The following is a 17,269-nucleotide window of genomic DNA, read 5'->3' as shown; positions in this document are numbered from 1 at the left end:
CCTCCCACCTCCAGACTTAGTACCATGACAACCATGTGGGCCTGCTGGCGTCTCCCTGTCTTCGCCAGCCGCCGTTGCCATGGTAACTCCCCATGGGGCTCCGCAGATCAGCGGGATGGGCGTCCAGTTGACTAAACGCTCTCCCAGCCTGGGAATAGCTGAGGGAGGAAGGAGAGGGCGTCGCGCAGGCGAGACTTTGCGTAAATGTGAGAAGCAGGGTCTGGCAGTGCCCAGCTTTCTCTACGTAGCATTTAATTCACCTCTATTTTGATTAAATGGGTTTGAAAACAAGGACACGGACCTCCACTAAGAATCAACATCTGCCAACTTTGAAATCAGTGAACAAAAAGAACTCAGTGGTTGCACAAAGGAGTTACATTTTACATATAAAAATGACATCTAATGTTCCAAGGTTGACATTTAGTTTGCTTGCGATGTGGATTAGATTGTGATCAATTCAGAGTATAATTCATTTATCATTCATTTATATTATACAATATTACATAAATATATATCAAACAATAAAAAATGTTTGTGTTGTGTTGAGACGCCAATTTAAACGTACCCCAATCAAAACATAGGCATTAAAAACATAAAAGCAAATGAACCGGTAAAAAATAAATAAATAAATAAATAAATAAAAGTGTTGCGCACAGGAAGTAGTTAAGAACAGACTTCATGGCGTACTATTCCCAGCTACAACATTATGACCTCTATTGACATCGAGTGGCGTAAAACTGCACTGCATCATTCATGTGCTTCTGTTTCATTTTACAGTGTTACTTACTCTGTGTATTTTGGTGTGTATATCATATCCAAGTCAGTCAAGAGAATCGATACTCAGCTTGATGTCCTGGCCCACGTGTTGATCTCATTCAATGCCCTAATTCACACAAATCTCCCTGTCGAAGATACAGCCGCGCATTTTTTCATTGCCGCTATTTTGAAGGGTTTGGACTCTGTGTGGCTCCCTGTCAGAAATGGCCTTACTGCATCCTCTGGCAGGGATGGTTGAGGTTTTTTTGAGTCACCCTAATCGTTGCAAGCTGTGAGCGTCGGCACATCAGCTACATACTCAAAGCAGCACAGGTTCATTCGTTCAACGTGTATGGCAAACAGTAATGTTTTCGGCGACAGGCACAAAGTGAAAAACAGTTCAATCAGGTGTACTTCATAATGAGCATTTATTGAAAAACGAGGAAGAAATGTTCCATGGTAAAATTTTTCTGGTCTAACGTAAGTGCAGAAAAGATTTCTACTTTTTCATATAAAATCCTTAAACATATAAAAAATTGACAAGGCATTTCAGTCAGTATTACAAGGGGGCAGTGCGCCCAAACATTCTACACTAGTTCAAATACAGTACTGTCTTTATTGTCTCTAGTCATGCGTGCAATAATACTTCTAACTAGCTCAAAAGTGGATGACTATACTGTGCACTTGTAGTGGTGGCCTTTGGAATTTAAAAATGGATATATTTAAAAAAAAAAAAAAAATCCCTTGACATGAGATGATTATACAGAACAGATATTTTGAAAAAGAATTTATTTATGAAACTCAGAGAAGCAGCCTCCCCTGCATAGGTGGACATTGCATATCTTGCAGCCGAACACGCTTTCGTGCCGCAGTCCCTTGTTGGTGCAGTTCCTGCAGCGCCGCGAGCGTTCCGACATGCGCTCCAGGCGGTGTCCGTACTCGATGGGCGAGTCGGCGTGCCTCTTGCGAGCGGCCCGTTCCATGCCCCTGGCCCCCTGGTAGTCCCCGATGAGCTGCTGGGCCAGCCGCACCCGGAAGTGGTGCTGGGTGAGCTGCTTCCCGTTAAGGCCGGCCGGCGCCGTGCCCCCTCTGCCCTCCTTCAGGAGGACGTATGCGTTGACGATGCACACGTTGACGTAAAACCACAAGAAGTAGCGCCACCACTTCCTGCACGGCCGTCCCACCTGGTAGCACTCCCTCAGCCGGTCAAACAAGTCCACTCCCTTCATGTTCTCCTGGTACAGCAGCAAGGGGAGCGGCCTCGGGAGGCCGAAGGACAACCCTGAGCTCTCCATGCTGTCGCTGTCCCCGTCGCCATCCGTCTCGCGCTCGTGCTGCTCCCCTGGGCTGATGCCCACGATCCCTGGCGCGGAGTTGGTGGACAGGCAGCTGATGACCTTGACGTCCCGTGTCACCGTCGCCACTAGGTTGCCACGCTGGCACTGGTAGAACTCCCCCTGGGACAGCTTGCCCACATTTCGGGGGCGGAGGACCTCGGGGAAACCTTTGCGCCCTGAATGGGTGGGCCCGCAGGCATAGAGTCCGTCCTTGAGCAGTCTCTGCAGGAGGGGCACCGAGTTAAGCAAGCTGTCCATGAAGAGGTGGTGGTGTTGACCTTCCAGGCCGCGCACGAGGGAGGTGACCACCCGGTAGCCCTGCAGCACCTGCGCGCGATCCTCGCTGGGCCGGCCCACGTGAATCTTGGCCCGGTGGCAGTAGCCCGAGCGAGAGTCGCACAGCATCCACACGCTGAGGCCTTTCCTCAGGGGCTTGGAGGGCACGGAGTGCGTGGGCGAAGACCGGCCCTTGGTGACAAGGGCGCTCTTGTCTATGGTCAGACAGCGGTTGGGCGTGTACGCGTCCCACATGGTGTTGTCCAGGACGTCCAGCAGAGGCCTGATTTTGAAAAGACCGTCGTAGCCGCGCTCGCCCCGCACGGGCTCCGTCTCCCTGTCGCAAAGCTGGAGGTACTGCGTGAGCTTCTCAAAGCGCCTGGCCGTCATGGTCTTCTTAAAGCCGGCGTTGCCTATGAAAATGTCACTGGCCCAGTACATCTCACTCTCGGGCAGCTGATTGATTCCCATGAGGATGTTGAGGCCCACGTAGGCTCTCATCTCCCTGGCGTGGGTCGGGTGCCAGTTCGGGTCTGTTTTGCCGCTCCTCCTTTGCCGATAGAGGGCGTGATTGTTTGTTTGTTCCACCATGTGTTCGAACAGCGAATCTGGGAAGAGTATCCGGAAATAGTCGCGAGGCTCGGCGTCGTCCCCCAGCGAGTGCTGGGGGCCGCTGGAAGCATTGAAAGTCTCGATAGAAATCACCTGGTCCGGCTCTCCCCAGAAGTCCGGAGACGCGCAGTCCTCGAACAAGTCCTCGTCGTAGCCGAGAAAGCTCGCTCGCTCCTCCTCCTCTTCCTCCAAATCGGAGAAATCGAGGTCAGAGTCGTTCGAGGCGGCATCGGAGCAGTTAGTGGAGGTGGAATAGTAGCACTCCTCCGAGTTGTCCTCCTCCTCATGCTTGAGTCCATTGCTCCCAGTCACCAAAATGATGTTGCAGCCCGGCCCGGCCGCGAGGCTGCTGCCGCTGTTGCTGGCCGCTGCCTCTGCCGCCGCCGCCGACGCCGCCGGCGCCGCGCTCGCGGACCCATTCTCCCCCACGCCGCCGCTGACACTGTCCTCCTCTTCGTCGTCTTCGTCCTCCTCTTCTTCCTCCTCCTCCTCCCGCGCTCCGTCTTCCTCGTCCGAGTCCGGCTTTTTGTTCGGAATTTCAAACCACTTCACGTCGGCCGAAAGATTTAGCGGGCACTCTTGGCCGTCGCACGCCGCACTACTTTCTGTATCCGCGCTCGTTTCCAAAATGGTAAAAAGCTCCCTTCCGTTTCTTGCCGTCGCCATGTCGGGGTATTAAAGTGCCCCTGCATGAGTCCCTTTTCGGCGTGTTTTCGTCCACGCGCTAGGGAAAGAGACGCACAAAGCAATCATCCGAAGCGTGGCGATGTGCTGTGGAGGGCAGCGTCTCGGCCAAACGTTGATCCTGTGCGGCGTTTGCGGGCTCCATTCGCATTGTTTCCGCTCCCGGTTCTTTGTGGGCTTCGCAGCGCAGTGTGGCCGCAGACGTCAGACGCTGCATGCATGTCCTGCTTGCTAGGGCGTTTTGCGACTGCAGCTGGTGGGGTTGCTAGTTCGCAAGGCTGGCAGATGGCCGCTCGCTCTTCTAATGCCCGCTGGCATTGAGCGAAGCCGTCATCTCGGAGCAGTTTGCACAAAAACATTACATTCGCCCCGAGCAGCCTCACGGGACACACTTTTGTCATAGTCACAACAAGAGGGATCATCGACTACACGCAATGCTTCCTAAACATGATTCAAAGTTAAGGGCGCCTTTCCACCACTGGGAGATGCATCCACACACCTATGCATCCTAACCACAATGCAGTGATGCACATCAAACAGCACTGTGGAGTGGTCGTCGATGGAGTGAGCAGAGAGGCAGCGTGTTCATTCATAAACATGTGTCTTCCCTCTGACAGGTTCCTACATGAACCTGAAGCCCTATAGGCTATTGTGGAATTAGGGACCTCCCTCGCTTTTATGAATGTGGGCAGATACACTCGTGTGTTTTACTCTCGGGTTGAGGGTGAACAGCTCCCCCTGATGAGAATGAGATTGATGGCTCCTTTGCAAGTTACACGCAGAGTACGCGATGCAAAGCTGCAGACTGGCATGTTTTATAACCACGCAAGATTGGACTCAGATCCATAACCGCATATTAAAAATTTTGCATCGCACCTAATTTAAAGGGACGTCAACGCTTTTTTCCCCTTCTTTTTACCATATTATCTTCTTTGCGCCCCCGCAAGTCACGGTATTTTGAATGATATTGCATTTGTGGAATCTGTCCACCTGTTTAAACATCTCAAAGTCTTTATGTATGAGTGTGTGTGAGAGTTTTTAACAGTGTTGGGAGTAATGCATTAAAAAATTAATGTTATTACTGTAATGCATTACTTTTTGTTGTAACGCGGTAGTGTAATATATTACACACACAAAAATGGTAATATATCTGGGGTCAAATGTTTACTTGCTGTTAGTATCTACTACAGCAGAGATGAATCTGGCGGCAGCAGATGACATATGGACCATATGTACACAAGATGGGCGTATGCCCATTACTTTCAGTTCTTCAGCGATAAAGAAAAGAAGAATATAATCATTGGGCGCACATTGTGCGAGGCACCTAAAGACTGTCCACTTGACGAAACAGGCCTAGTAATTTGTGTGGCGCCATCATAACGTGATGCCACTTAGACCTCAAGAGGTTAGGAGATTCGTGGTGGTGTACATTCTACGTAGAATACATGCTGCCGCTTCCCACAGTGGATTCACCAGCATTTTGAAACATTGTCAGCAAGATCCCTGTGGCAACTAGCGATGATGACAAGGTGAGCTAATGCTAATTTTCACTGTACAATTGCTATTAATAATAGTCTATAAATAGTTGTGGTCAATGTGTATCAAGATGAAGCGTACAACTCATGATCAACGGTACGTTAAACACAATAACAATGATGTAGGCTGGCTAACGTTAGCAGCACAGAATCCTTCTATTTTTCAAACACATGTCCCTAACCTAGCCGACTGAATTTGAATTTAAATATTACTATCAAAATTGTGAAATGCATTGTTTTTCCCAACAGCAGAAACAATGCATGACTATGCTGTGACGTAATAAAGGGATTAAAATACAAAAAAAAAAAAAACAATTGTATCTTGTCTTTAAAAGTTCACAATACAACACAGATGAAATGATTGGTTTTAGACTTAAAACAACCTTTCACTGGATGTGTAATGAGCTACGTACATTTAGATTAGCAAATCCATATTTCCAGTTATGGTGGTGAGAGTAATATAAAAGTAATGCAACAGTAGTGTAATGCATTACATTTCAAATATGTTAATACTGCAATATAACTTATTACTTTCAAATGTCAGCAATAAGTAATAAATATTGCATTACAGTTTTGAAGTCACATGCCCAACACTTTAATGTGAAACACCACTTACAAATTAGATGTATTTTTCAGTCAATTCACCATCTCAGCAAAGTTATTGGAACACATTTGGATAGCATAAGAGTCTGACCAAAAACTGCTGGTTAACTTCTAGTTAAAAAAAAAGCATGTTACACATAATAGGATTTTTCTTCTGTTGTGTGTTTGCCTCTTGGTCTCCCTCTGGTGGTCATGTTCTCTTAGAGTTTGCTGTTCCTTACCTGGATGGGTGAGAGTATTTTAGCAACAGACGACAGGTTGAATATGGACAGTACATCCACAAGATGGACATAACCCCGTTACTTTCAGTTCATCAGAAATAAAGACGAGAAGAATATAATAGTTACTGTACATGCACATTGTGCACCTAAAGAGCTGTCCTTTCTGTGAAATATGACCAGTAATACGGCAAACCATTTAGTGCTGAGCCATCATAACGTGGTTAGCGAAAAGAAAACACCCGGAGGATTGAGAGTGGGGATAAAACGGAGCAGGCAAAATTCTCGTTCTCTCACTCTGGGATGCCACTTCGACCTCAAGAGTTTAGGAAACCCGTGGCGGAGTATTTTGTATGTAGAAGATCTGCTGCCGCTTTTCACGGTGGAGCATTTCGAAACCTTGGCAGCGAGATCCCTGTCGCAACGAACAATGATGACAAGGTAAGTTAACGTTCATTTTCATTGTACAATTGCTTTTAATAATAGTCTATAAATAGTCCTGGTGTGTCAAGATGAACACAAAGTCTCAGGTTAAACACAATAACGATGGTGTAGGCTAGCTGCTGACGTTAGCCCCACCGAAACCATCTATTCTTTAAACATCTGCCCCTAACCTAGCCGACTGACCTTAAATTTGAATATTAATGGTGAAATTGTGAAATGGACTGTTTTTTTCCTACTCTAAAGCATAAACAATGTATGATGTGAAGTAATAAAGGGATTCAAATACAAAAAAAAATGTATCTTGTCTTCAAAGGTTTACTTGTACTGTTTTTCGGCTTAAACCAACTTTCCACTGGATGCGTAATTAGCTACATTTAGAATGGCAAATCCATATTTCCAGTAAGTTGATGAGCGTAATATAAAAGTAATGCAATAGTAGTGTAATGCCTTAGATTTCAAATACAGTAATATGGTAATGTCACAAATTTCTTTGAAGTGACAGTAATAGGTAATAAATAATGCATTACATTTTTTAAGTAACTTGCCCAACACTGCGTGCGGGGGATGTAGTTTTTTCCATTTCTGCGGTGTTCAGTCGCTGGAGTCACAAACTGGAATGTTTTTGCAATTGTCCAGGTATTGTCCACTCGCGGCCTTGCTACTCAGTGTAGCCTAAAAACATGTTCAATACTGGTAAGGTGTAAAAAGAATGACTTAATCCCAAGGTGATGCATCAAAAAATGGACCTCATGCAACTCGTTTTAAAATAAGTCAACATACCGTATTACAAGTGTAAGGTACAACAATCATAACAGGCAAAACACATACTAGATTATTTTCAAAACTGTATTACAAGGATCTTGAGCGGATCTAAAACGTTCCTTCCAGTTTCTTTGGATTTGACAAATATCATCAATCCACTGGCTGTGGATTTGTTCCTCACTTAGAGGTGACCAGTTAAACCACGTCTTCCTGTTTGCGGCGTGGGGGAAGGGCTGCCGGAAGAGTCCCTTTCAAATTCCTTTAGCCGTGGCTTGCGCCTACATGACTGGCTAAGCGCTGGGCCTCGCAGAGAAAGCAGGCAGGCACAGTTTCTGCATCCTTGCTCACTCGCTTATGGCGTTCTTGTCTCAGTTGGATCAAATTGTCGCTATGACCTACAGGCCTTAATGTTTGTATCTGCTCACAGCGGTCATGAGCGCTTCACTGTACTGTGATGTAGCGTGTTTGGAAACAGCGTGAAATATGAGAGGGTGGCGTCCGCAAATGTTTGGGCTAAAAATAGAAAGGGGGGAAAAAAGCTCACTTCCAGCATTTCCAGCCCCCTGGAGCAGAGTACTGCAGCAGACCCCTCAGAGAGTCTTGCGGTGAGGTGGAGAGACGCTGACCAATTGGGGCTCAGACCTACTCTCAGTGTTCGTGTGTGCGTGTTCCCGCAACTTAGATCTGCTCCCTCATGAATGACTTCAGAGAAGGCCCCAGTGAGTATGGGGCCTGGCAGTGCAAGCCCACAAGATGGAGGGGGGCACGAGATGTGCCGTGAATACTCTGTGTAAGATGTTTTCAATTATTTAGAATTCAAGACAAATCATTCAATTTAAGACATTTTATTAAAACAGAATCGAAGACAAAAACAAAGTCAGGAAAATTTGTATTTTAAAACAAATGTATTGTAAACTGTTTTAAGTCCATTTTAAGCGTACGATGCCAAAGTGCCGTCGTTATATTACTTTGATTTCGTTTTGCATAATTGGTCATAAATGTCATAAAATGTAGCATGAGTGATCTGAACAATATTTGCAGACAGCGGCCTCTTGCGGCGTTAATAGAGAAGAGCAACATGCCCGACTGACCACGACCTTTTTATCTGGAAGCTAAATAAATGATATCATGAATACTACAGTCCATCAATCCTCACGACGGTCGCTGAGTTTTATTTAAGAAAAAAAAAGCGTGCCTTTACCAGCCGTCTCTGGGCAGTTAGTTAACCCTGGAATGGTGTTCAGTATTAACACAAAACACAGATGACATCAACATTTTATCCTTAGTCACATCACTTATACACCTAAAATAACACAGTATATGAGTTTTAATTTGATTGGCATATTCACTATTTAATGGTGAAAAAAGGAGTTTTGTTCGTTTAACCCTCACGGCCTGCAAAGGTCAAATTTGACCTGTGTTCACATTGAACAAAAATAAAATACATAGTTTCTCCAGGCTGAAATTTGAAGACTCCATAGAGTGACACAAAATAAACTCAAATGTAAATAGCTTGCATGCACTGAAGTAGTTCCAGATAGCATTTGACTTGTTTTGTTGGATTATAATTTGTGTGAGCGCGTGCGTGCGCATGTGTATGTGTGTGCCGGTGGGTGTGTGCTAAATTGAAAGAGGGTCATAATGGTGGACTTCTTGAAACCGAGGAACTCTCTTTGTCAGTGGTATATTCAATAATTTGTTTTAGTAAAAATCTACTTAAATTATGCTGTCTTGTGATTCATGGCAAATTCCCCGTGAATGTGGCAGATTGTCAGTTTTCCGACATTCCCTAAAGGCCGCTTCAGAATCGTCAAGGGGTGTAGTGACGTCATCACGCAGGACGTAAAAAAAAAAAAAGAACTGACGTTCTGCGTGAACATGTTCCGGACTCATCCTCAGACTTGTAGTCAGACCGGACCTCGCTGAGCAACTTTCGGATCGTCACTAACAGAACCTTCTTGACCTAATAGCGCTCCTTAACAACGTCCGTTTTTCTTTCATTTTTTTTCTTCATTATTGGCTTACGCGCTAATGCTAACGACCCCTGCTAGCATAGCAGGTGAACTTGCCCCATTCGGCTGCGACCGAAGCCTTGTTGCTAACACTCACAATAGGTAACCAACTACATCGGGACTCTTTCAGCGGCCGTTGGCTCGACCGCTCGCTCGGCTGCTTTTCGCCGCGTCGGGGCTTCTCGCGGACTTGTTTCCGGCTTCTGGGGCCCGAGGTCACCCGTGAACTGCGGCTCTTTATCAAATCCCCAGCAGGGAATGAAGAGCCTGCCGTACTTCTGCCGGGGGGAGGTCGTTCGAGGCTTCGGCAGAGGCAGCAAAGAACTGGGGATTCCGACCGGTACGTATTCCTTAAGTGGCCGAAATACTGTATAGGCGTCTTGGATGGTTTGGCATGTGTTACGGCCGCCGGCTTGTGTGACAGAGGTCAGCAGCTCTTACACAACTCAACAGCTACTTCTTGAGTCGTACGTTCTTCCAAATTCCTCAAATTACTTCGAACTATGTGGCGATAATGAATTAGACTCATCTTTCCAGACCGCCAGTCTCGGGTTTGGGAATATTTGGTGTGTATTCGAATTAGACTTAATAGTGTATGTAAACATGTTAATGATTTCGTAAAGAGAAAGAGAAAAATGTCTAAATATCAGTACACATGTCGTTAGTATTCACAGGTGTTTACATTTTCAAATGATCACTAATACAGAGTTGCTCAAAATGTCCCGACATTGGCGAGCTATTGTTACAACAGTCCTGCTGGCCTTGTACCCATCCATAATTGCCTTCTAGTGACCCCTGGCCTGAGGTTGAGGGCAGTGAACAGTTGGTTTGACTTTTGTTTGATTACAAGCACTATATCGATTAGGTTTCATTCTTACGACTACGGCTCCAAAGCTGCGATAGACACCACCTACATTCTACCTTCTATGAAGTATTTCTTCTGGTTTTAATGACTTCTTGGCAGTTAGCAAATGATAATCAGGTTGTTGTAGAAAGTTAAGTGTGTTTGTTTGGGGTTGATAGCTAACTTTTAAATAAACGTGTGTTACATCAGGGCGTTCTGGTTGCTGATTACTATGGTTATCCATTTTCTATTTTTTTTATTTAAAAAGTGGCAGCTGAAGAAAGCAGCCTATCAATTAAGTTAAATAGCACCACAGATTCAAGTGATTTGCCTTCACTTTGTTTGGTATTAATATATTTAATGATACACGTTATGACCAGGGTTTGGCAAAGTATGGTTTATGAGCCACGTATGGTCCACTCCGCTTTTGAATGTCTTTGTTAACCTTTTGATACATGTCAGGAAGAGGAAAGCAATGTTTTTATTGAACGACCGTCACTAAGCGCTGTATGTATTTGATCTATTTTATGAATTCTGCAATTTCATAAATTGTGGATATCATAGTTGGTAAGTTTCATTTCTCATCCCGTGGTTCTCATGAGACGTCCTGTCAATTTCAGCCAACTTCCCCGACAGTGTGGTGGAGCACCTGCCCACTGACATTAGTACGGGCATCTACTACGGCTGGGCCTGCGTTGGCAACGGCGATGTGCACAAGATGGTGATGAGCATCGGCTGGAACCCGTATTACAAGAACACCAAGAAGTCCATGGTGGGTACTGGGAAACGGGACGCCGGCTGGCCTTGCCATCAGCACAAAAGTACACAAGAGGATTTGTTGTTAGACATTGAACTTGCCTAGTCACCGATGGGGTGTGGGGACTAAGAACTCCTGTGAAGAGCAAATATTTGCCCAGATGTCACTAAAAACGTTTATAATAGTTTAAACACAAAACTAAATGCCAAATTATGACTGTCATAACTCTTGTCAAGTCGGATTTATTTATGTAGCCCTTAATCACAAAAGGAGTCTTTAGGCGCTTCACAAGTAAAAGAGTCAGAGCGTCACAAAACCGCAACTCTTGATGGTCAGTCCATTCTCCAACATTAACTCAGAAAATATTTGGCTTACAGACGATTTGATTCAAAGAAAAAAAAAGCGTATTTTGTGTCCTGTCAAAACAATCACAACTATCCTCTTCTAGCTATTTGGATTTTTTTGCATCCACCAAAATAATAGTTATATATTTTAAAGTTATTCCGTTCATGCATTAATACAAATTCATGTACTGTAACGTGTTTTGCATAGGTCAAACTCTCCTTTTAATCAAAGCTTTTTTGTATCCCACAAATGAAAAAAAATAGTATTTGGAATTATCCTTTTCAAATTGTATTCTACAAAGCCTTTTTTTTTTTTTAAACTCTTTTAGAATACTTTGCTTGCACTTTTGCTAGAGTCGGTAGACTAAATGATGGCCAAAAATTTTGGCCCCAAGATTTACGTTTCCAGCTGCCAACGTTTCGGCATCTGGGGGGAAATACAGCTCAGCACCAATCGAGGAAATGAATAGCTCCTCTTTTGCTGTGCAAAAGATGATCACAAATGTTTTTTTTTTTCTTCATATTTTTAAGTATGGCAAAAGCGCAATTAGTAACCTTCATTCAAACGAATTCTACGGTTAAATGGAAAACGTATTTGGGGCACGACGAGCCCAGGCCCTGGTACTCGCTGAATCACTGCAACGTGCGTGCGCGGCGGCATAAAGAGCAGCCATTGATGGCAAGCAGAACATCGATGATTGCCGGAATTAAATTTATGGTCAAGCTTGGCCTGGAGCTAAGATGGCAAAGAGCGGTATGTCTTGAGTGCCGCGCCGCGGTTAACGCATATTTGCCGCTGTCGCCCCAGGAGACTCATGTGATCCACAAGTTCAAAGAGGACTTCTACGGGGAGATCCTCAGCATCGTCATGGTGGGATACATCCGCCCGGAGCGAAGCTACGACTCTCTCGGTACGCCCAAGACACACACGGCACATAAAGAAGGTCGCGTTTTCATGCTTGAAACTATCTGAATTAGCAGAGCGTTAGAGTCGCGAATTGACCGCCGGCCCCCGAGAATGGTCACGGTACACGAGAATAGACTTTTGCATGCTCTTCTCGCTTTGAAGTGCTTTCATCCAAATTAAGATTTTTCAGGAGAAAAGGGTGCTGCATCCTCCACAAAAAAAAACCAAATCAACTAAAATGACATTTCTCCATGTTAAATTCAGGCCTTATCCACGTTAAAATTATAAAAATTCTTGACTTTTTCCATCTACCGTTAACTTGCAGTTCAGTGAAACACATACTGTAGATCATGTGTTGATATAATTATTTTGACATAAAAGTGGAGTACATGGTTGCACATATTCAAATTAAAACACCACTTTGAAATGATACTAAACAGCTGTAGATGGGAACGTTTGAAAACCGGGAATGAATTCCTACATGATCACATACGTCAGCCAAAAAGAGGGCCATAGATTTTACAGTATATTGTTATTGTTATAATATATGAATATATCACACTGTATGAAGTATTTATATTATTAGCAATGTTATTTGTTGGCACAAAGGAGTGCAGTGTTTTGATTTTTGTCTCGAGAGATACGCACAGTAAAAGTTCTGGAGAAATCTTTTTCAACTTTGCTAAATGACCAAACATCGGAATATTTCTCGTTGTGGCACTATGTAAACTAGCACTACATTGCTGGACATTTGGCTGTTAAGTGCGTACGTAGGTAGGTAGGTAGGTAGGTAGGTAGGTACGTGTTTGTTGTGTTCCTCACGAGATGAGAAAGCGCCGAAACGCAATGTCCGCAATGATCCAAGGTCCCTGGTTGCCCTCGCTTTAGTAGGCAACGCGAGTGAACGGGAAGCGCCGATAGCACATGGCCGATTCCTTGAACAAAAAGTCTAAGCCGATTACATATCAAGGATAACGAGCCTCACTTGTACGCTGCCGTTTTTCTGACCACCTGACGGTCAAGCAACACTTGCTGATGTCATATGTTCATTTTCATGGCACAGTATTCCACTTCTAACAAGTCCAATATGCACAACCTGAGGGAATCCCACGCCATCGACATTTGCACTCGTAACGTTTATACCGACGGCCTAAATAGTACGGAAGCGCGGAGCTACCCATGTGGACTAGACACTCTTAACTCACAAACCTTTCAATGGGAATCTTTGGGAGAAACAAACACAAATACATACAAAGAAAGCTGCCCTGAAAACTCACCGAAACAAACTACATAAAAAAAAAAAAAAATCCAACGTGAAACGTACTTTGAAAAATCCCAATTCGCGCCCTTCAGAAGCGCTGATCACCGCCATCAACGACGACATCTCGGAGGCCAAGGTCCAGCTGGAGCGACCGGAGCACGTCAAGCTGCGGGAGGACAACTTCTTCGGCAGCCATTCCGCCGCCGCTCTGGCCGCCGCGTCGCCCGCTTCCTCACAGACTTTCATCAATGGACACTGACGACGAGCGCCGCCTGACCGTTGCCGCGGCGACGCCCGGGTGAATCCTCGATCGCACTTTGGGTCGTTTTTCCGTCGCGACAAATTGGCAAAGAAAAGCGTCACAGGCTAACACTGCCCGTTTCTTTCATTCATTTGCTTTTCCGAGCCAATTTCTCACACGCTTTAATGTTGCTTTTGCTAACCCTTTTACTCTCTGTTCGTTTTGTCTTTGCCCGGTCGTCACGCATACAAACATCTGATCGGAAATGGACGCGGTCGTTTTGGGGGGGGCTCCATAAATGTTTGACTCTTTTCCAGTTTGGTTTGCGTGTCTCGGGTATATATGCGACATCCGCTCCGAATAGGCTAACCGTCTTTCGGCAAACGGCTCGCTCGCTCATTTTTTTTTCACGATTGCTTTTGCCACCATGACTGCTGTCAACGTTCATTATGCTACCAGGAACTTAAGAGAGACTGAGCGGATATCCGTTTGGAGATCTCCGCTGGATTGAAAGAATTTACGATCAGTCATAAGACTTATTTAAAGGACCTGGCATTTTAAACTTGCATCACTTAAATATGTCCATACAAATGAGGATCTCTTTGTCACATTGGCAATTGTATTTCTATGGAAGTATGGGAGGTTTTAATTTCTTTTTTTTTTTTTTGGGGGGGGGGGGGGGGGGGGGGGGGGTCTAACCAGGAAGTGAAAGGCAAACCTTAGGCTATGTAAACTTCTGTGCTCAACCGTGATTTTACAATGTGACAATACGCACAAGTAGCTGTAAACACTTCTTCCCATCAAGAAACTTAACAAGTTGGTAGCGGAAGAAAAATGCCCCATTATGTCGCACCAATGTGCTATTGGTCAATGCGCGGGCTTCTTCTCTATACAAGGAAGCTAACATGTAGTCTAAGCATGACTGCGTTGTATAAATTCTTCCAGAACACATGCTTGATTTCAATACAACAACGCTAACGTGTGCAGGCGGCTATCGGGCGCCTGCTTTCATTTGGAATTTGATGTCAAATGTTGGCCAACCTTCACCAAAACCCTGCTGCTTGACTGAAAGATATTTGAGAGCGCAGGATAAGCAAAAATTCCTTCAAATGCATCACTGTAGGAAAATTCCACTTTTAGGGTGTTGAGGCTGCGAAATTCACACCGTAACAGTTAAAAGCTCCATAAAGTAAAATTTACATGACATAAGCTCTTTTTTTGTTTGCCACACACACTTTTATTCGTTTCTCTATTGAGCGCTTTTTTTTTTGTTAAATCCTCATCTTCATTTCACCTCAAAATGCTTTTTTACATAAAAAGTTCCAAATTTAGTAGTAAAACATTAAAAAGTCCACATTGAAATGTTTTAGAAATGAAAAGGCTGCCTTTTTCACAAACGTAATGACATGAAATGAGCTTTCTCGTGTCAAATTCAAGGTTTTCACATAGCCTTTGAGATGTTTTGCTGACTTTTATTTTGCTTTGATAAATCCATCCACATTCTCTTCACTAGACCGGCTGGCTTGCTGGCGCCTACCCCAGCCATCTTCGGACCAGTAGGCAGCGGACAACCTCAAGCGGTTGCCAGCCGACCGCAGTTATTTCTACATCTGAGGCCAACAAACCAAAGGTCACTATTACGTAACAAGTACTAGCAAAAGTGCAAAGTTCTTTGCACGTAATAGTTGCGGAAAAGCTCCTGGTGGTGAGGCACGCTTCCCTCCTATTACTGCATTTTTGCACTCAATTGGTTCTTATGTAAACTGTCGGGGAGTCCATGTTATTTAAGTTATGTGTGTGTAAATGACTCGTGAATACAATAATGTGATTCATCCTTACCGTGGCAAAAATGTTCAGATTGTGCGTTTCTGATCTCCCGTTCTTCAAACTTTTGTATTGAAAAAAGTGGGAAGTAGAAGCTTACTTTTAAATGACATGCGCATCCGTTGTTAAACGGAAAATATTGTTCCATTTCTTTCATCATTCGATTCAATAAATCCACAACCATGTTACAAAATAGTGTGGTCTTCTGTTTTGAAAAGTATCTATCTTTTGAAAAGACTCCATTTTTTTTTTCGTAGATATGGAAAAAAAAATGTCTTGTGAACTATAGTATTATTAAAATTGTTTGTGGATTTTTTTGTGTGTGTAATTTACATTTTCACATCGATCTACCAAATGTAATAATCTGGAGGAGAACTCAATCACAACTGTCTTGAATGACTAATGACTGGAAAGCAGCATACGCACACATCACAGGCACACATCACACTTGTTTTCTTTTTGCAGGGGGCAAGAGTGATGGGGGGGACCTTTTCATATAGCTTTTCGTACTTTATGCTAAAAAAACATATTCCACACATAAATGACAGATACAAAAAAATTACTTCTAAAATGTTTTATTACAATTAGCATAAAACCTTTTCATGTTTATCAATGTCATTCACATCAAATTGTTCCACATGAAATTGGTTCATTTTTCATGTAAAATCATGCACCTTTTGTTCAAAATATTCAACTGTTTCATTCAAAATGTTTTTTTCTTGAAAAATTTATTCATAACTTTTCTATACTATTTACATTTTTCACATGGAACGACCTCTCTAAAATATTCCCGCTATATCATTTTCAAGTAAAATTACGTTTACATCAATTTTCTTTCCAATTAAATGTTCAACTTTTCTTTTTAGTTAAAACATTTTGCATGCAACTTTTACACGAGTGCATTTGCTATATTTTCCTTTTTTAAGTTTTTGATGTAAATTTGTTGGAAAAAAAAAAGAAACCAATTTGAAAAACATGAAAAAAAAGTTCAGAGTTTTGAGCATATACAGTACGTACTAGTGTATCAGTCAAAGGTTTGGAAACCCCAACTTCAAATTTCAAACAAATGAACTCTTGATAATGCAAAGCTGAGAGCTGGATCCCATTCCACATCATAAAGCATCCCCCACGTCATTAAACTGACTGAGGAAAGACCGAGATGTGCACAGCTGTTATCGGGGACAAAAGGGGTTTGGAGATTTAACATTTTAAAGCATATTCTCTTTTGAATAACACTTTTGTTTACTAAATCATTGCTGTATTATTCCTTGATAATGGTAATGACTTACAGTAAGTTGGGACAGTCAATATTTATTTATTTTTTTAGGATTGATACCAGTACAAGTACTCCACTCTTAAGTAGTCGCCGATACGATACCAAGCACTGACGGCCAATGCACAAAATGTACGCTAGCACCTGTTTCAGACTGATACCAAAACAAGTGCTCAATTCTCGATTAGCAGCCTATAAGCCAGCCCTCAGCAGAAGACCTCATCAGGGGACGCTTAAAATGTCCTCATTCCTCCACATAATTATGAAAAGAAAAAGATCTATATGTTCCAACAAAGCACGTTTGTTTAAAATGGCATCATATTAATAGCATTTGTTTGTTATTTTCATTTGTAATCTCTACACTGTGATCGTAGAAGTGCTCGAAAACCCGAGGCCCTAAACCTAACCCCCTAACCTAACCCTACTAACCCCTAACCCACTGATCATAAAAGTACTTGAAAACCCTAATCCTAAACCCTAACCCAACTAAAACTAACCTCTAACCCATTAAGATCGTAGAAGTGCTCGAAATTCCCAACCCCTAACCCTGACCCTAATCCCCTAAAACTAACCCTTAAC

General features: G+C 43.6%; 1 protein-coding gene across 2 annotated transcripts; it reads left to right on the top strand.

The window, feature by feature from the left end:
* The first annotated feature begins 6,253 nt into the window (after positions 1-6,253).
* On the top strand, positions 6,254-15,610 carry rfk (riboflavin kinase). Of its 2 annotated transcripts, XM_088423839.1 has the most exons (6): positions 9,065-9,341; positions 9,492-9,579; positions 10,704-10,855; positions 11,993-12,095; positions 13,445-13,650; positions 15,107-15,610. In XM_088423839.1, the coding sequence occupies exons 2-5, from the start codon at positions 9,498-9,500 to the stop codon at positions 13,609-13,611; spliced, it is 504 nt and encodes a 167-aa protein (XP_088279965.1). In that variant the 5' UTR covers positions 9,065-9,341; positions 9,492-9,497; the 3' UTR covers positions 13,612-13,650; positions 15,107-15,610. The 2 variants fall into 2 exon arrangements, with proteins under 2 accessions (XP_088279956.1, XP_088279965.1); XM_088423830.1 differs by lacking the exons at positions 9,065-9,341; positions 13,445-13,650 and adding an exon at positions 6,254-6,462.
* The last annotated feature ends 1,659 nt before the right edge of the window (positions 15,611-17,269 follow it).

This window comes from Hippichthys cyanospilos, chromosome 1 (assembly GCF_059441005.1).
Source record: "Hippichthys cyanospilos isolate Australia breed blue-spotted pipefish chromosome 1, RoL_Hcya_1.0, whole genome shotgun sequence".
Classification (NCBI taxonomy): Eukaryota; Metazoa; Chordata; class Actinopteri; order Syngnathiformes; family Syngnathidae; genus Hippichthys; species Hippichthys cyanospilos.
This window is presented reverse-complemented; position numbering and strand designations above follow the sequence as displayed.